At 38.3% G+C, this 20,208-nt stretch overlaps 2 protein-coding genes across 8 annotated transcripts in view; one reads left to right on the forward strand and one right to left on the reverse strand.

The window, feature by feature from the left end:
• Positions 1-16,059, forward strand: part of LOC114354660 (zinc finger protein 569-like) — a 31,193-nt gene extending 15,134 nt beyond the window's left edge. Inside the window, exon 6 of one of the 6 annotated variants that reach the window (XM_028307158.1) lies at positions 15,286-16,059. In XM_028307158.1, the coding sequence (XP_028162959.1) occupies positions 15,286-16,028 (743 nt within the window). In that variant the 3' untranslated portion in view covers positions 16,029-16,059. Of the gene's footprint in view, positions 1-858; positions 3,062-4,179; positions 4,917-10,386; positions 11,229-13,765; positions 14,741-15,285 lie in introns of those variants that run through there. The other 5 variants (XM_028307175.1, XM_028307182.1, XM_028307190.1 and 2 more) reach the window with 5 other exon arrangements.
• Positions 16,060-17,976: 1,917 nt separating this feature from the next.
• On the reverse strand, positions 17,977-19,716 carry LOC114354711 (protein suppressor of hairy wing). 2 transcript variants are annotated; one of them, XM_028307243.1, is made up of 2 exons: positions 19,635-19,716; positions 17,977-19,139 (listed from the first exon to the last, which is right to left on the reverse strand). In XM_028307243.1, the coding sequence occupies exon 2, from the start codon at positions 19,084-19,086 to the stop codon at positions 18,193-18,195; it is 894 nt and encodes a 297-aa protein (XP_028163044.1). In that variant the 5' UTR covers positions 19,087-19,139; positions 19,635-19,716; the 3' UTR covers positions 17,977-18,192. The 2 variants fall into 2 exon arrangements, with proteins under 2 accessions (XP_028163044.1, XP_028163033.1); XM_028307232.1 differs by lacking the exon at positions 19,635-19,716 and adding an exon at positions 19,524-19,628 and having other exon boundaries at positions 17,977-19,279.
• Positions 19,717-20,208: the final 492 nt, after the last annotated feature.

Below are 20,208 nucleotides of genomic sequence, written 5' to 3' on the forward strand. Positions count from 1 at the left end.
AATAGTTTGTTAACTATATTGATTACACTAATTCATTACTGAGCTATTGTATTCTTATTTGTTTTTAAATCTTTACCCCAAAATATAATAAGCCACAGTACATTTAATTTTGCTACTTATAGGCTGGGTTGCACCATCTCTATTTTAACTTTGGTCTTTGACAAATGTCAAAACTATAAAAACCCATAGTAAGCTGACACTTTTGCCTACCTACTTACTTGCATTTTAGATTTAGCATTATTTTAAAGAAATCGCTTCATTATTTACAACATTTAACTAAATTAACTAATCAGCCCTTTTAAACAAAATGAACATTATTTTTTGTAACGGTTTTAATTTCGAAATCGTTTCACGGAGCGAAGTAACTACTACAATACTAACTGCGCATCTCGCTGGAATGCGACTCTCCCTCCCACTTACCTGCACACCTCCCCGCGTTCGCCCCGTCCGTACCAGAGCGGCGATGTGACGTCACGGCAGCCAGGTGCGCAATTAACTCTATTACATATTTTTTTTCCCAATGAGCAACAGCAAAATGCGTAAAACAAAGGTGTAACTCAACGGTAACAAAGAAAGGGAAAAAACATCGTAAAACGTAGTGATTTAACGAAAGGAGCGATACGTCTGAAAGTTACGACCATTGCGTTTTTAGTGAGAATATTATTCCTAACCAAAAGCTACTTACTAGTAAATTTTTTGTATAATTTAATTATGTTTTTGCTTACTCCACTATTTACGATGGCTTCTTCAATTTTAATACCTCCAGTGTTCTTCTTGTGGACAAAAAATACATCTCTGCAAACCTAACACTGCGTTATTTAATAGTCAAAGAAAAGTAAATACAAATTTTAATTTCAGATGCACCAACGAACTCGGCATTGCTTGGTTCCACTGTCTGCCTGAGCAACAGTAAGATATGTAAGTCATACACCTGCATCGAATGCGGCAAAAAAGAGGACAAGCCGGGCAAAGTGAAAGATCACATATACAAAAGCCACTTAGAAAACGCCACGACTACGACTTGCTTTTGTAAGAAAAAGTTTGGAAACCAGACCCGACTGGACTACCATATCAAGAATGTGCACACGCTGTTTGAATGCAACGTATGTGCTAAAGGTTTTATGAAGAAAAAGCTGCAGCGTCATAAGGCTGAAGTTCACGGCCTGCCTAAGAAGTTGCCCACTTGTGGTGTTTGCGGGTATAAGTGTATGACAGAACACTTGTTAGTGGAGCATCAAAGGCGCGTGCACTTGAAAGAGAAAAACGTCCAGTGCCCCCAATGCGGGGAAATGTTTTTCGACAACGGATACTTGAAGTTGCATCAGGTGAAACACAATCCAGTGATGAAGTTTAAATGTAGATTCTGCAATAAGACATACCCGCGTAATCATACCCTGAGTAGGCATGAGAAGATTCACACTAAGGATATGAGGAAAAAGTGTGAGGTTTGCGGGCAGATGTTTGTTCAGAAGGCAAGTCTGAGTTACCATATGAAGAAGTATCATCCGGAAAAAGTTTAATAAGCTAGATTCCTAAAAAAAAACTTTTAATGCGCTATTATAAAAAATATTGGACACGTGTATTTTTATTTGTCAATCAAACATGTAATTACGAAATTATAGTGCGTTGAAGTTCTGTGTGACGTCACAAAGTGCTACACTTAAGCACGCTTTGACTTCACGGGCATCTTCTTTTGAACTCGCGCTTTATCTCTTTCAATTTTCATTAGTTTGAAAAAGTGTACGTGTCGAGTATTTTTTGATAAGTTAACTGAAGGAGTAATTTAAACTATTGCTTTTTTACCTAAGAAACATCCCTCCCTATTAATTATGATCATCATTAATAGGGATCATATGGGTTAAGATGCGCGCCGTGATAAAATGTTATCGATTATTTCAGACGACAAACGTATTATCACGTAAAATAGATAAAGCTTATCGCGACGCGCGTCCTAGGCCTTACAGTGGGCTGAGTGTGAGTTTACGTTAAAAGTCCTCACTAGTGAGCGCATTAAAAAATGTATGAAAATTTTAGTTCTTCAAAGTTTCCACTAAGGGCCCTGTACAATCAGTCATACTTTTAATGCCATTTTTTTACGCTCTCACGCCGCCGCTCACTAGTGACGACGTTTGAAGTAAACTCACACTAAGCCTCATGTAGTGGAGACTACATGACTCAGGTCATGTAGTCTCCACTACATAAGCCCTATCTTATTTACCAAAGGTAAATGGAGGAATTTGATTACACTCCTCAAGCTCTGGCCATACGAGTTGGAGACACCTAATGAACGCATTATTTGTTGCATTTTTGTTATATTTGATTGAAAAAAGAGGGGTTCTCTGTCTATGACATCATAGCTGCTAAACGACTGAAGCGATTTTCATTTTGTTTTTTTTTGTATGAAAAGTTTTTCAAGCGCAAGTGTTCTTAGCTATGTTTGATGAAAATCGGCTGAGCCGTTCAAAATTTATTTGGGTAAAATTACCCGAGTGAGGATGTGCGTTACAAATTTGAATGTTGAATTAATGATTAGTTGATGATTAAATTGCAAATAAAAATGTAATTAATAATTTGAAAACCCCCAACATAAATGAAATGGTCTGCTGACTTACATAAGCGGCCGATATTGTAACTTTCAACCTTACTGGCGCCATTTCAACTAGATAACCTTATTTTTTACTTTTCATCAAGTTTTTTTATTTTTTTGCGTTGGGGTTTTTTTAATTTTTTATTTAAAGATCATAAGTTAGTACAGTCAACGTCAAATAATTCGTGTCGTGACACCCAAAGTGCCAAAAGATTCGTTACACGTCTTTGTTACAATTGGAATAAGGTTGTGTTATGATAAGTGCCACTAATAGTGGTCTAAATTGAATAAAGTATTTATGATTTTGATTTTGTTGTCAATCGATTGGCCACTTTGGGTGTCACGAACAATTTGACGCTGACTATACCATGTAAAGAAATGTCACAAAGATTGCGTTCATGTTAACTATATTGTGGTATTTTACTGAAAATTCTGTAAGTTGCCGTTCCAATAATATACGTATTTTCTTAAGATTAATGGTGTTTTATTTCTAAAAAGAACACAAATGTATATTATTAATTCGGCTTTTAGGTATAGGTACGAGTAACTTTATGTATGAATTATTGAAATGCAACAAAAGTGGTATTTTGTTAAACATAATTTCATTATCTCAAAAATGATATCCCAAAATAAATAGTAGCTTTACAGTCTGATCAAGCTAACTGCGCACCTCGCAGGAATGCAACTCTCCCTCCCACTTAGAGTAGGCGCACACCGTTGATTTTTCGTCGGCCGATAGTTTACTCGGGCTGTTGATCAGTATGGGAGTGCGCACACTACGCCGATTCAATTTGGCCGATTCCTAATTCAATTTAAAATCGGGCACAACTATCGGCCGACTAGAAATCAACGGTGTGCGCCTACTCTTACCCGCACACATTCAGTGCGTCAATGTGACGTCGCATCGCGTGACGGCCGCCAAGTGCGCAGTTAACTCAACTGGTTTGTAATGATGTAGTCTCAATAAACTGGCGCCCAACGAGTTACTATATGAGAGAACACAGACGATAGTCGACACTCTGAATACCTTCATAGTCCAGCCCCCCTAGACAAAACGCACTTTTTGATCGAATCGAAAATCGAATCCGTCAAAACTCCATACAAAAAAGGGGCTTTTCGACCACTTTTCGACTGGTTTGCGATTATAATTTGCAGTTTGTCTAGACCCTCAGTAGTACGAGATTGAGACTCGTGACTATTAGGTTCTGGGTTTGATTCCCAGGTGGGTCACAGGCTAAATTCACGTCTAGTACGCATACGTATTCGTTCTTTTTATGATCATAAGGTTCCTGTTATCATTTTTTATTTCGAATGACCGTTTAAAATCTACAATAATTTAAAGAACGAATCATTCTCGCCTAAACATTAAATTAAATACCTACACTAAAACTACGCTAAAATACTCACAAAACTTCTAATACACTAATGTTTTCGAACTTATACACGACCTTATGATTGATATGATATGACTGTGTCTGGCTCTAAAATTCAATTGATAAGTACTCGCCCCATACTATCTCTACAGTCGAATATTAATGATTGTATACTTCTATAAGTATGCGCACTAAACAACTCTAATATTTTAATTTCAGATGCGTCGAAGGACCCGGTCAAAAACGGGTTCGCGTGCGAACATTGCCCCAGAGTCTACAAGCAACGATCTCACTTGAAAAGTCACATTGAAAACATACACAATAACGTCGCGTCTACGTGTCAGCATTGCAATAAGAAATTCGAGTCTGTGTTTAAGATGAAGAAGCATATTTACATACACAAGTTATTCGACTGTCCGGAGTGTTCACAAAAATTCCACAAGATGGAGCTGGTTTATCATAGAGCTGACGAGCATGGTGTGCCGATGCCCACTTGTGGGGTGTGTGGGTATAGGCATTATAACAAATTCATCGTTGTTAGCCACCAGAGAAGGGTGCATATGAACGAAAAGACAGTGCCTTGCCCGGAATGCGGTGAGAAATTCTTTAGCATCTACGAAATGAGGGACCATCAGGTCAGGCATAATCCGGTTAAGAAATTCGAGTGTAAGTTCTGTAAGAAGATGTTTCCACGGATGCACACGCTCATCCGGCATGAGAGGATCCATACTGGGGATAAGAGAAAGGTGTGTACCGTTTGCGGAGAAAAATTCGTGCAGAAAGCCAGTTTGAGCTACCATATGATGAAGCGGCACCCGGACCAAGTCTGAACTGCTTCCAAAAGCTGATTTTAGAAGACCATAACAAATCATATTAATCCTGTTAAGAAGTTCGAGTGTAAGTTCTGTAAGAAGATATTTCTACGGATGCATACGCTCATCCGGCATGAGAGAATCCATACTGGGGATAAGAGGAAGATGTGTATCGTTTGCGGAGAGAAATTCGTGCAGAAAGCCAGTTTGAGCTACCATATGATGAAGCGGCACCCAGACCAAGTCTGAATCGCTTAAAAATGAATCATCATCGGATCACTTGGTCTTTGGCAGGCACACGATCCTCTAATTTGTCAGAGATGAATCTATTTGGCCTACACTGATGCTTCAGGGTCACACAAACTTGTGGTCCCCTTCTTTTTAATTCAATGACAATCTGTGTTTCAAGAGTTTTGTCACGAAAGAATAATGATTTCTTGGTCTGTTAAACTGTCTTAGATGTGCATTCTATCAATGTTAAATTTTTTAAAACTCATCCATTACTGTCTGTTTACGATTACTTACTTCTAAGATTATTCTCAAATTATTTTTTGATCTAACTCATAAACTTTTTATTTTTTTCAAAGAGAAGACTCATTTACGTTTTTTATTTGTTATAGATATTCAATTTTTATTTGATTTGATTAGAACAAAATATTTTATAGTGCAATGAGTAAAATTAAAAGTAGGTACCTACCAGCTATCTTTGTTCTTCATAAATGTTGAGTTAAAGAATACCTAAGGTATTTTAATTATTATAATTTAACAAAAGTATCACTAGAGTAGCTATAGCTAAAGTATTTCAGTTGTATGGTCTGTTTAATAAATTATCTTGTAAAATAAAATATGTGTATCATTTCCGAAATAAATGTCCTTGTTCTGTGTGCCTACCATGAGTTTACGTTAGGTGAGGTCGCTAGCGAATACGTCAAAAAATTCTATGAAGATTTTATTTCTTGAAAGTAGCCGCTAGGGGCGCTGCACAATATGTCATACATTTAAATGTCATTTTTTTACGCAGTCGCTAGCGAGCACACCTAACGTAAACTCATGGTAGGCACACTGATGTTTAATAATAGGTAAGTTTTCAAATCGTGATTCTCCTATAGATTTTACTAGATTTTGACCGCTATTTTGCGTTCACCGTTGTATTTTTTAAATAGTTTATTCAGTAGGTACATAGGGCACTTATACAATATACACTAGGGCATGTAATATCGGAAGGTTTTCAATTCCGATATTGGATTCCGATATTAGATCTCAATATCGGAATTCCGATATTAATATCGGAATTGAGTTCATGTGCTATAAACAGTGGCGGATTAAGAGTATCCGAGGCCTTAAGCACAGAGCCTGTGTAGGCCCTCTATTGCTTAAATGGAAATGGAAGGAATGGAATGGAAGGTATAAAGTATAAAATGAAAGTTCATCAAAATAGAAAGTGTGGTAGGTAAAATGTAAAACTTAAAACATTATTTTCCTTGCCTTAATCAGAGCAAACGTCCAAACATCCAGACATCATGACATGCAAACTTTCGCATTTATTACATTAGTAGGATTTAATTTTCTTTTCAGCCAAATGACGTCCACTGCTGGACAAAGGCCTCCCCCAAGGTTTTCCACAATGAACGGTCCTGCGCTGCCCGCATCCAGGCTCTTCCCGCGACCTTTACCAGATCGTCGGCCTTAAACGTCAGGATTTAAACGGCCTTGTTGATATTATGCAGTTTAGGTTAGTGTCCGTGACTTCCACTCGGCATGGGGCCCACTGAAAACCAGCGTCGTGGCCTTCCCCACCGTGGGCCACGGCATATGCTGAGTGGAATCCCATTGCGATGGGCATCGCTGTTGCGACAGGATCGCACTGCTCACTGCTCAGTTCACTTTTTATTTCCTTGTAATATTTATATGTGCCATTTCTGTCTTTTTCTCTGTCATGTATGTGATGTTCATCGTAATAATTTTTTCTTTCTTTCTTTCTTTAAACGCCACTTGTATATTTGGGAAAACGCGCTTTACTTTATCTACACTATAATATTATAAAGAGGAAAAGTTTGTTTGTTTGGTTGTAATGAAAAGGCTCAAAAACTACTGGACCGTTTTTAAAAATTCTTTCACCATTTGAAAGCTACATTACTTACGAGTAACATAGGCTAAATCTCTATAAAATGTAGGTATGAAATGAAACGCCTCCATCCTCTGCTGGCGCGCCAGCAGAGGCCCCTGGAGAACAGGGGCCCCAAGCACGTGCTTGTAGTGCTTATACGTTAATCCGCCACTGGCTATAAAATTAATATTTGGTTATATTCGTAAGAATTCTGAATAGTTTACAATAAAATTATGATTCCAATCAAAATCTTTAATTTGGTACAAAACAGCACTTCATAAAATTGAAGTATTTTAAAACCATTTTTACGTTATGGGTATCCATTGCATTTGGTTGTTTATGTGACAAGAGGCAAACGAGCAGACGGATCAACTGATAATGAATGGTTACTGATAATGAGCCTATATGGACTAGCAAATAATTAAAGTGTTTTTGTAAAATCACAGGTATCAAACAAACTTTTACTCCTTCATTATATTACCCTGTTTTATGTTGGCGGAACGAATTTTAGAGTCATTCAAATCACGTGTTACAAAAATTGTAGAGAGTGGTAAAAACTTGAATATGCTTGTAATTTGTTCCTTTTTGACTATCGATGATTAACTCACAAAACCACTAGCCAGCCATATGTCAGCCATAGGACGTCCACTGCTGAACACAGGCTCCGATGCTGATTTTCACAATGGCCGGTTGGTGGCGGCCTGTATCCAGCGCCTTCCTGCAACCTTTATGTTACCTGCACCTTGTGGTTATGAGTCCTATGCTGCGCTTTCCGGTACGTGGCCTCCACTTCAGAACCTTGCTGCCTCATCATCCGTCTGTTTTGCGTACTAAGGCAGAACCGTTGGAAGACCTTATCACAATGCTCGAAGACCTTAATCGAGTTTCCCAACAGGTAGGCCTTCAGATGAATATGGAAAAAACGAAGCTTATGTCGAATGTCCATGTTGCTCCTTACCCAGTTTCGGTTAGGAGCTCGATTCTCGAGATTGTTGACAAGTAAGTATGTCTATCTCGGACAAACGATCAGCTAGGTAGTTAGATGCAATTTCGAGAAAGAAGTATATCGTCGAATACGAAGACGAAAGTCTTCACTTAGTGTGTGTTACCAGACCAGTGTGATATACGGCTTGAAAACGTGGCCTTTGAATATAGGTCACAACGTGCTATGGAGAGGGATAAGCTTGGTGTTTCTTTACGAGATCTAATCAGAAATGAGGAGCTCCGTAAACTAACTAAGATCGCTGACATAGCCCGACGGATTAGCAAGCTGAAGTGGCAATAGCAGCACACATAGTACGCAGAACTGACGGTCCATAGTCCAGTAAAATTAATGTTTGAAAGGGAGTTGAGATGTCGTTCTTTGTTGACCAAGCACCTATGGCAAATGCTAAAATTGATTTAGAACAAGTTAAATTAACCATAAATAGTAAAGATATTAAAATATTTGCAGTGGAACAAAAAGTGATGGTGAGAGACATGAGAAAATCATTGGTCTTTGCCTATCATGTACTTTGGGCTTTGTGGCAGGTTGTGGCGAGTTTAAACGCTTTGTTTAAAATCTCAATTAAAACTTTTATCTGATTCCGATATTACGATATTAGGTCGCTCAATATCGGAATTAAAATATCGGATCTCGCAGTCCGAGATTCCGATATTACGAGATTCCGAGATTCCGATATTCATGCCCTAATATACACGTCCTAAATATAGCTTGCCCTACCAGCACTTCGGGACAACATATGGGCTGGTGCTGAGAAGAAGTGGCGGAAGAAACTCAGTCACCTTTGTCAGCCTCTTTTGCAATCAAATACAGTAATTTATAACTTACATGACACGTAATAGCCTATGTTATTCTAATGTATGTTATGTAATGTAACTTTAATACTCAAAATTATCTTACTTTTGCGTGTAAGAGAAAGAAACATTATCACAAACTTATACATTTACCTATTACCTACGTTTACCCGTGGGCGCCAGCCAGCCACTTCATATTAGTATCTTCAAGCACTAATGTGTGACAGGACCTTACTCCTAACAACCAAACCTTATTATCATTTTCGCTTGGTCCAAAACCAATGAAAATTTTTATCACGTAGTTCCCTATAGAGGGTTAGCTCATAACCATAATTTCTTAACCTACTTACGTAGAACGCCCATGATCTTATATCACCGTACTCATCACTCTTAAGGTATAAGTCCATATAGGTATGGACTGCAGAGCGCAAACTGCAAGCCAACCATGAAGCTACAGATAAAAATGGAGGCCAGACTCCCAATACCTACTTGAAGCACAAACTAAGTATCAGTATCTCGCTCTCTGTGGGCAGACTTGCTCTTTCTAAATAAACAAAAAATATAAAATTGCTCAAATTCAATGAAACCAATGTAAAATCTTTATTTCTTGACATAGGTATCATTAAAAATGATAAGTGTAGTTACTGGTAAAACGTTTTAGGAAGAAATTACTGTAAAAAATGTGAAAAATGTTTACAATGATCCAATGTCGGAAATCACGAAATAAACACTTACGCGTGGAATCTTATGTCACTTCCAGGACAGCACGTACTACCGCAACCACGCACTACAAAATTTTGCACCAATTCTTGTGATAAAACAATGATTATTTCCTGTAAACAATCTCAAACGAAATTAACTGCTTAATAAACAAAATAGTAAACAACCGCCATGATGGGCCGGATTGGGCCGATGTTGCCACATGGTACCGATTACCCAGGAATTGGGATTGTAATTCCCTGATTCGCCAACACATTAAGTCTAAATGGCCGACAATTTTGTGATTTTTTATTTAACTAGGTAATCTTAGTTTCAAATATTAATTATTTATTTGTTTAACTTCTGATTTGGTTAGTGTATTGGCTATTTCGAAGAATTTACAAGGAGATTTAAATCAGATGATAGCAATACTACAGTTCACACTAAAAAGAGAGGTAGGGCCGCAGAGAGCGAGATAGATATAAGTAGGTATTTGACTCAAGTTTTGTTCCAAACTCTGCCCTCCATTTTTATCTGTAGCTTCATGAAGCCAACACGGTTTCTTTGACTTTTTCTTTTTTTTTTTCATTACGATCAACCGCAGCCTGCGGTTGCAGTCTGGCAGTCCATCGTGGACTTGTACCTTTATGTTTACCCCTACTTAGGGAGTATGTAGGTACTTATGTCCCGATGGGATTCGAATTTTGAACCTTTATGGCGTTGTAGGTTGTAGTCCGGTACGCGAGCCACTAAGTCAAGACTGTCGTCAAAACAATAATGCATGTATTTTGTTTGTGTCAGTGGAAAGAAACAACGTAAAGTAAAAAACGGGTATTGAAGACTACATTCTAAGATGGTAATAACTTTGATATTAAGTAGGCAGCGTTAGGGCTCTAGCAAACATTTTATTTAAGCATTGACTACAATTCAAATTGCCATGCTACAATAAAGTAAAATTGCTGATCAATTCTCTTTAATGCTACCAGAACTAAACGGCATCTTTATTTTCAGGTGATTCTAAAATGGCGGCGTTACTAACCAAATTCACTGTCGTCGAGGAAGACAGCAAAAAGAAGTTCCTCTGCGAATTCTGTGCCAGAACGTTCACTACACTTTTCTTCGTAAAAAATCACTTGCAAATATATCACTCGCAAGAGTTCATATGCGGGACGTGTAATAAGAAATTTCAAAATGGCTGCCAGTTAAGAAAACACTTGGCTATCCACAAGCTTTTCGACTGTCCTGATTGTGATGGGACGTTCTCTAAGATTGAGTTGGGTTATCATAGGGCAGACGCGCACGGGGCGCCCATTCCCACATGCGGAGTCTGCGGTTACAGGACCTTGAATAAGTCTCAAATGATGAACCACCAAAGGAGGGTCCACATGAAAGAGAGAACGATTCCATGCCCGTTCTCACAGTGCGATATGATGTTCTACAACCAGAATCATTTGAGGCAGCATTTGGTGAAGCACAATCCGGTAAAAAAGTTCGAGTGTAAGTATTGCCTGAAGTCATATCCCAGGCAGAACACGCTAATGAGGCATGAGAGGATTCACACAGGAGATAAGAGGAAGGTGTGTAAAATTTGCGGGGAGAAATTTGTGCAGAAAGCGAGCTTGAATTACCACATGATGAAGCGGCATCCGGACGCTGTGTAACAACATTATATTAGCTTGGGCACTTATAAAATGGTTTGTTCTGCTGACCACTCTGACTGTTTTCTATGACGCACAGCCAAAGAGAGCTGAAGTTGAAATAGGCATCAAGGTACAGCCGAAACGAATTCTTGAAATTCTAAACTACGAATATTGTTAGGTTTTTTAGATAATGTTATTGTTAGCATCTGCTACGAAAGGATTAAGTGGAAGATTTTATTTTTATTTTGGCAAAATGGGTTAATTTGTGTTAAAGTTTATTCAAAAGAAGCTAGTACCCAGTAAATAAAGATGTATAAAGTTTGTTATTTGGGTTTCGTAGGTACTCTTGTTTAAATAGTTCGTTCGCTCACGATTTGTGATTCGTTCTTTTCGAATAACTAATTTTATAGGTGTGTATTAAAATTGTATACCTACCTACTGATCGTGAGTCCTTGGCATAATACATATACCAATCCTAGTCTGGTAGGACACCGTTAGTTCATAATTTGTTTTGTAAGACCAACACTTACACTTTTTTACCTGTCTTCTTACTTCTTTACAAGTTTGTGCGGTTGATGGCACATCAAGATGACCTACGTACTCTGTTGCCAACAGGGATGATGACTGGGTAATGAAATCGAAATTCTATTTAGTCCGTCAGACAGATAATTAGAAAATATTAGACTGATATTTTTTATTTTTTTCCATAATCGAATAATTACAGTATTATATTGAGTTGAAATGTCGCGTGACGTCACTTTTGAGTAAAAATTCTACGCAAGCGTGAAGTATCGCGCCATTTCAACTCGATGTAGCACTGTTATTATTTAATTATGAAAGAAAATAAAAAATAGGAGTCTAATATTTTCTAATTATCTGTCCGACGGACAAATAATTGAAATTTTGTCATCTAGCCTATTTAAAATCTTTATTGCATATTAAATAGTTGTGATTGATGCGATGCGCAGGCCGCTACCAACCGGGCAACATGGAAAGCATTGGAGGAGGCCTATGTTCCGCAGTGGACGTCCTATGGCTGAGATGATGATGATGATTGATGCGATTATGCAACATTTTTTTTAGCCTGATGTGTCAGCGACCGTAGAAACAGTTCTATCTAGTGCTATCTCAGTCACTGCTTGAGGTATGGGAGCGGCACGGGAGGGGTGACATTGACATAATGATGTGACATAAAACTCTCATAAGAATCTGAAGAAATTCTGAAGTCTCCCTGACATTTGACAAAAACACCATCCCGTACCGCTTCGTTACCTCAGACACTGACTGAAGTTAAAAGTAAGCCTCTATTATGATTATTGTTCATATCTTTAGGCTAGGACTTAATAACAGAATTTGTTAAGTACACACAGAATTGAGAATGTTACTAGGTATGCAAAATCACTTGAAACCTATGTTACAGTTAAGCTTTTACATTTACAAATACATTAGTTTTTATTTCATTCAAAAATACCCAGTAGTTATGATTTTATAGGCATTCAAAGTTCGCTTAAATATTGAGTCCCGCCGACGGTCACGTGACCCCGTGTGACGTACATTCACAGCGTCCGCTCACTAGAAAACGGATATAAACATACTTAAATACATTTTTTTTTGTAAATACAAACTTATTATACATATTAACACCCAGACCCATCACAGAAATTAAAATTGAACCAAACCCAAACTTGATGCGATTGTGTCGTTTTAATGCGAATTACCTTCCAGCTCCATCATTAGACCCCGATTACTATATAGAATTAAAATACTCATCAATACAAAACGAACGAGCCCAAACTCGATGCATTTAAGTCGTTTTATTATAGAGTTCCTATGGCCACCTTCCAGGTCCATCATCAGATCAGCTCCATGTCATCATAATATTGCATGGTCATCCAAATCACATGTGTTTGCGAAATTTCAGCTTAATCGGTTGCCTGGAAGTGGGTCTTAATTCAGTTTGCAAGATTCCACCCATACAAATATGAGCCAGTCGTTGTAATATGACGTCACGCGCATAAAATGGCGGGCCGGCCGCCGCCCGCACTTTTAAAATTCAATATCTTGGAAACTAATTGACGTATCGAAATAATTCTTTCACGTGTATTTTTTATTTTTAACAGAGAATACAGAAAGCTTAAAAACAAAATTAGTGAACATTCTTCATTTTAATGTAAATAAGAACAGTCAATTGCTGACATGTGTGAGAGCAAAGTTTAAATAAAATGGTGTAACTAAGACATTATTTCGTTAAACAATTTTGATTTATTGTAATAATTAAGAAAGATGCTTGAAGAAATTGTTAATGAATTAAAAATATTATTGTTTTTTGGTCATACCAATTGTGTTTTATTTTTTTCAAGATAGCAAATACCTACCCCATAAAAAGGACTATGAGTGGTGTTCAGAAAGTAATGAGAATGGATATTTCTAGCCAACACAAAAATCTGAAAAAAATTAAATAGGTAGCTTAATTATTCAGTAGAAACTGGTAGAACATTCATTTAAGTTTACCATTGTGTTTAAGAATTAATTTCATCTGAACGCGACCAGTCGCAGACGCAAGCAGCGTGATCACGACAGCTTTGTATGGGGAGTCAGGATTTATTTATTTAGCTTCACAACACCACTTGCCATTGCAAAACCAATCGCTAACGGTCTGAGTTAGATTTATTTTCCTCTACATGCTTGATAATGAATTCAAAACGCAAGTTACCAAATTGTTTAAACGACTTCAAATGTTTTTGTTTCAGATGAATCGTTGACGCTAGAGGATATCTCCGACTTCACCATCATCGAAGAAGGCCCCCAAAAGAAATACCGTTGCAACAAATGTCCCAAAACTGCTTCAACGCCAGCTAGAATCCGGAATCACATACGATACCTTCACTTGCAAGAGGAGAGTGCTTGCGTATGTGACATTTGCAAGAAGGAGTTCAAAACCAGACCCCAGTTAAAAAGGCATATGTGGCTTCACAAGCTCTTCGACTGTCCAGAATGTTCGCGACAATTCACTAAAGAAGAACTAGGATTTCACAGAGCAGACGAGCACGGAGTTGCCATGCCCACTTGTGGGATCTGTGGCTATAGGAATATTGACCAGTTTCGTGTAATAAGGCACCAAAGGTCAGTGCATTTGAAAGAGAAGAACCTATCGTGTTCGCTCTGCGATATGAAGTTTTTTAGCACGTCGCATTTAAGGAAGCATATGGTGCGACATGACCCGGTCAGAAAGTTCGAGTGTAAGTTTTGTAAGAAGACGTTCCCACGTCTTAACACGCTGCGGCAGCACGAGAAAATTCATACGGGCGATAAGAAGAAGGTGTGCCCCGTTTGTGGGGAGAGGTTCGTGCAGAAAGCCAGTCTGAATTATCATATGATCAAGCATCACCCTGATGCGGTGTAAGAATACGAATCGTTTTCTAGCTGTGAATGAAATACAATCCGATCGAGCCAGCTGCGTACCTCGCTGGAATGCGCACTCAGGCGCTCACCACGAGCGTAGGAGACGTCACGCCCACCAAGTGCGTAGTTAACATGACCGGGTTGTATGTAGTTATTCCAAGTTTGCGTCCGTTTCTGTGTTAATCAGATATTCCGAAAAATAAGCGTTTATTTGCGCACCTGTGTGTTTAGTCAATGAATGCGATTTTTCATTGTTTATTTATATTTTGTGTAAACTGGATTTTACTAGAATTATGTAAATTGATATTTTGACTCGTACACGTACATTATATTAATATGAATTTATTTACATTTGTCATAAATTGAGAATTAATAAAACCCGTCATTGTAATATACTTACCTATAATTTTTCAATAAAACATTATTGAAAATGGTTGCGTTTTAATAGCTAATCTTTAAATAGACCTAAGTGATATTGCCCAACTAAAGTTGGCGCCCAACGTGTTCTAATAGACCTAAGTGACTGTCCAACTAAAGTTGGCGCTCAACGTGGTTTTCTAATAGACCTAAGTGACACTGCCCAACTAAAGTTGGCGCCCAACGTGGTGTTCTGATAGACCTAAGTGACACTGCCCAACTAAAGTTGGCGCCCAACGTGGTGTTCTAATAGACCTAAGTGACACTGCCCATCTAAAGTTGGCGCCCAACATGGTTGCTGAGTGACACCTTTCAGCCCAACTAATTTTATTTTTACCATTATGTGTTGAAAATTAAGGAAGTTATTCAGTAGGTTAGTACTTTTAGTTTTTACTAATAGATAGCTTGTTTCGTATACAGTTCAAATTCTAACGGTTATCTTTCTTCATAGGTACCGCTCTCGTGGACGAGTACGTAATGGTACGCGACGATAAGTACACTTGCAAGGCTTGCGAGCTCTCGTACATGCGATCATCGGATCTCCGGTACCACGTCATCCGATCCCATCTCAAGCAAAAGTTCATTCGCTGTCCTCACTGCCCAGAAAGATTCATGTACCACAGCCAGCGGAAAATGCACATATCTTCCAAGCATTCCAAAGAAGATCCTAAGAAATTTTCGTGCGCGCATTGCAGCAGAGAGTTCAAAAGGAAAAATACTTTAGCTGAGCATATGATGGATGTCCATATAGAGAAGAAATGTCAGCACTGCGAGAAACAATTCGTACGGAAGCGGTATTTATTCCATTTGAACGAAAAGCATGGGGTTTCGATGCCCACTTGTGGGGTTTGTGGGTTGAGGACTTTGACGCACAGCTCGCTGGTACGTCACCAGAGAAATGTGCATTTAAATGAGAAGAATAAGAAGTGTGAGGTTTGTGGAAAGAATTTTCACACCCAGTCAAATCTACAAGACCATATGATCACGCATGATCAGAAGAGAGTTTTCAAATGCGACGTTTGTGAAAAGAGTTTTGCGAGGAAAGAATGCTTGAAGACTCATTCTAGAATACATACTGGAGAGAAACCATTTATTTGTAATTTGTGTTCCGCCTCTTTCGTGCAGCGAGCCAGCTTGAGGTTTCATATGAGAAGTCACCACGCCTCTCCCAGTTCAACTAAAAATAAGAATTAGTAATTTCATTTCTATGAGAGAATGAATAAACGCTTTTTTGTTACCAAATAATAATTTGGTAACAAAAAAGCGTTTATTCTTTCTCTATTGAGACCAATTTATCTGATTACTAGTCAGCATTATCAACGCTTATTTAAATAAATAATTGCTAATAATTTTGTTTCAATCTTTTAATGGTCTGCCATGGAGGACGCTCATGGAATAATTACCTAAATAGCCAGTGAAATCAAAATATCATCTACTTACATAAATAAAAATAGTCGAGAGATTTCTATATTTTACCTCTTGCAATACTTACTGCTATCATTTGCTATTATGTCCAGATGCTTGAGCTCCTCGTCCGCCCCATTAGCGTTGCCGTTGCGTCGAGTCGCCGTTGCCGTTCCGTCAGCGTCGCCGCTCCATATTTTGGCTGGCTAGGTGACTTTTCGACAGACTTATGCCCGTTTTCACCATCAATCCCTAATTTTTAAGTGACCCCTATGAAAACAAAATTCCTGTTATGTGTTACCATTACAGGGGTCACTTAATAAACATTAGGGATTGATGGTGAAAACGGGCATTAGTCACTCTATAAGGCGCTTTCAATTTAGACGTTTCGCGCGCACCATAAGGACCTACATGTTAATTTTAACACCCCGACCCAAACTTATACTTACGCTCAATGTAATAAAAACTTACCTCTGTACAGCACATACTTTTTAAGACTTAAGTCAGAGTAAATACAAATGAGTAGGTCATCTTCATAGAAACGCACGGGCGCGGTTTGTATGTGAGCACGCCAACACGTATGCGGCGCGCACGCACACACTGACAAAATTTAGCGGGGAGCCAGTCGTGGTTGCGCCGAATTTTGTCAGTGTGTGTGCGGCGGCATACGTATATTGGCGCGCTCACATACAAACCGCGCTCGGTGCGTTTCTATGAAAATGACCTACTCATTTGTATTTACTCTGCTTAACCCTTATTCAAACGCGAGCTGGTATGCATTTTTTTTACAAAGTTGAAGTGGATTTTGGGTAATTGTGGGTCACTTATTTCATATTTTTGATCAAAATTAACAAAAAAATAGGGGAAGGGGTAGTTTTTTGGGTGGTAAATAATTTACCATTATCCATTCATGACTACAAATTATTAAATGTTGGTGGTAAAATAGTTACCATTGTCCGTTTTGGTTTATTTTTGGTTCTTGACTAGTGAATTCCTCTTAGTTCTGCCTATATTTTATTAAATATTTTGGGAATGAAATAAATTTATTGTTTTTATAAAAAAAAATATTTATTAATATTAGTTATTATGCTTACAATTAGGATGCTTACCTTGAGTCTGAAACTAACAATTCACTAATTACGTAACGTCAAAACGTTACGTAAATAGTTATCAAAATAACTTAAAATTTCACCAAATATTTATTTAGTTTTATTTGTGCACATACAAAAAAAAACAGTATTTTTATATATCATCAGACTTTTGTCAAGACGGGATCGGACAATGGTAAACTATTTACCACTTCTTTGAAATGTCTATATTATATGATTAAATCAATTGCAGACGTTGCCTATAAGCGAGATTATACAATAAATGTTATAGTTTAGGAATTTGAATCGAAAAAACACTTATCAGAATTTTCGTTGAACAAAGTTTCAAAAATACTAAAAACGCGCGCTAAAAACTTGAAATTTTTTACACCAAAACCGTTTGGTTGACTTTGACATTATCTGACAGTGACAAATGACGTTGAAAAGTTGTAAAATGGCATAGTTATGTAAAAAAATATATTTAAAAATATAAATAAGTGACCAAGATATCTTTAAGTATTACCATATCGAAAATTAGGATCCTTTTTTAAAAGTAAACAAAGTGGTAATATATCTACCTTTATTTGAATAAGGGTTAAGTGTTATAAATTATGAAATTGGAGGTTTGATTAAATTAAAATGTAAGTAAATAAAATGTTTAAGTAATTTATTCTAAAAAGTCACTTACACGTAGGTAATACAAGCAGGTATCATCTTACAAAATAATGGGAGAATTTTGCACGGACTACAACTTCAGATCTATGTAAGTACCTGACCTATGAACGTTTTCACCATCAATCAAAAGTGACCCCTATGAAAACAAAATTCCTGTTATGTGTTACCATAGGGGTCACTTAAAACTTAACCTACTTCTTTAGTCGTCCTTCAAGTAAATGATACGACTTGGTGTGCACAGTCAGCGACCGTTGGTTATCAAATATCTTATTGCAAGCCTGGCACTTCAGGACCAAAGCTTTAGCTCCGTGCACCTTCACCATGTGATCGTTCTTCTTAGTGTAGTCCGAGAATTTCTCTTCGCAATACCCACACTTACTTCTTTTATTGTGGCTCACATGTACAGCCCTTTCGTGCTCTTTCTGCTTCACCTTATTATCGAAAACCTTACTACATTGCGGACAAATAAACTCTCCTTTCTTATGCCTATAGCTATGAGTTTGAAGCATCCTTTGATTTACAAAACCACTGTCACAAACATCGCAAACGTAATTCCTAAAATGTTTGTTCATATGCTCCAGGAGGACTTTGAAATTGTTGAATTCGTTTCTGCAAATGGCGCACCGAAGAGTGTCTGCATCATCAAATCTGAATGGAACGATGTGGTTGATACAGTCTTTGTGGAACACTTTGTGATGTGATGAGGTCAAATGGTGTTCTAGTCCTTCCAGGGTGTCGACAGCGTAACCGCAAAGCTTACATTGTAAATCTGTCACGTCCAACTTAACTATGAAATTTATAATGGAATAGCCCTGCATAAACATGGATTTTTCGTCGTCACCATGAGCGGTTAGGGTGTGCTTTTTTAGTTGCGCAGGGTCAAAGAAATTCGTCGGGCAAAAGCTGCAAGTAAATCCCAAACCACCCCAACTTCTGATCGGAGTGGCATTTGATGACGTTATAATAGAAGCGACGTTCGCTTGATGTTTGTCCACTTCTTTCTTTTTCGTCATTTTCAATTGCACGGGCGGGGGCGGGGGCTGGGGAGTTATGAGCATGACTCTCTTTGGGGCGCCTCGGAGCATTTTCTTTCTTGGGCCAAGTTTGATTACGGCTTTTCTGGATTTAGAGCCCGGACCTATAACAAAATATTCAGTAAGTTCAATTTCGTATGCGTCATCATCACTGATCAGTGCTTAAATATCTGCTATGAACATTTCCAGGCGCTTATAACTTTTGTAAGGTCCTAATATTTTGCATCCGAAATAAAAGGCTATGGTCTAGTTCAGTGGTTCCCAAACTTATTTAGTCTACTGCCCACTTTGAGAATAAATTATTTTTTAGCGCCCCCCATTTTTGTAGTCAAGAGTCGAGCTCAGTCGATGTCTAAGAGTCCTCCAAGTAGATGGACGTCTCCCAAACCTCTACACAACGTCCCGATTTTTTTCTGGGTCTTTTACCGCCCCCCTTTAAGCCTGCAGCGCCCACAAGGGGGCGTTATCGCCCACTTTGGGAAAGACTGGTCTAGTTCTTACGGTCGCAAATTCTTCTACATCATATTTGCCATCATCTAAATAATACCAGAAGAAACAAACAAGAATACTATAATAATACTTGACTTAATCAAACGCACATTACACGCGGTGCACATCCTTCTTATGTTCAACCATCACACTCCTCATGATAAACGCTTTGTCACAGAACTCGCAGACATAGTTCCGATAATGTTCAGTCATATGACCCTGAAGGTCGCTGTATTCGTCGAACTCCTGCAGACAGATCGCACAGCTCAGCTGGAGACTCTCAAACTTGTACGGGACCATGAGATTCCTGATGTGAGAATGGATCGGCTCATCATGTTCCAGTTTTAAGTGTTCGATCAATTCTTCCAGACGATTCATGCTATCGTTGCAAATGGTGCATTTTAAGTCTGTCACGTCCAAATGCACGCTGTACCGCGATAAAGACCGAATGTTGAGGCATTCGAGTTTATCATCAGAATCCCTGTGCTTGTCTAGCGTATGTTTCTTTAAGTCTCGAGGATCCATGTACTGATCAAGGCAGTAGCCGCAGGCATAACGGTCGCCAACTTTGCAGCGTATAGGGGTTGCGTTGGAGCATCGCACGACAGTTTTGATGTTATCAAAGTGTAGGTCCAACTCAGTGAGGCGTTTTTGCTTCTGGGACGTGCGTTCGACGTGGCGCAC

Source organism: Ostrinia furnacalis, unplaced genomic scaffold (genome assembly GCF_004193835.3).
Source record: "Ostrinia furnacalis isolate ACB-3 unplaced genomic scaffold, ASM419383v2 OfSCF0194, whole genome shotgun sequence".
NCBI lineage: Eukaryota > Metazoa > Arthropoda > Insecta > Lepidoptera > Crambidae > Ostrinia > Ostrinia furnacalis.

Excerpts from the sequence above, each read along its gene's own strand:
- LOC114354711 (XM_028307243.1), bottom strand. The coding sequence starts at position 19,086 with ATGCTCCGAGGCGCCCCAAAGAGAGTCATGCTCATAACTCCCCAGCCC.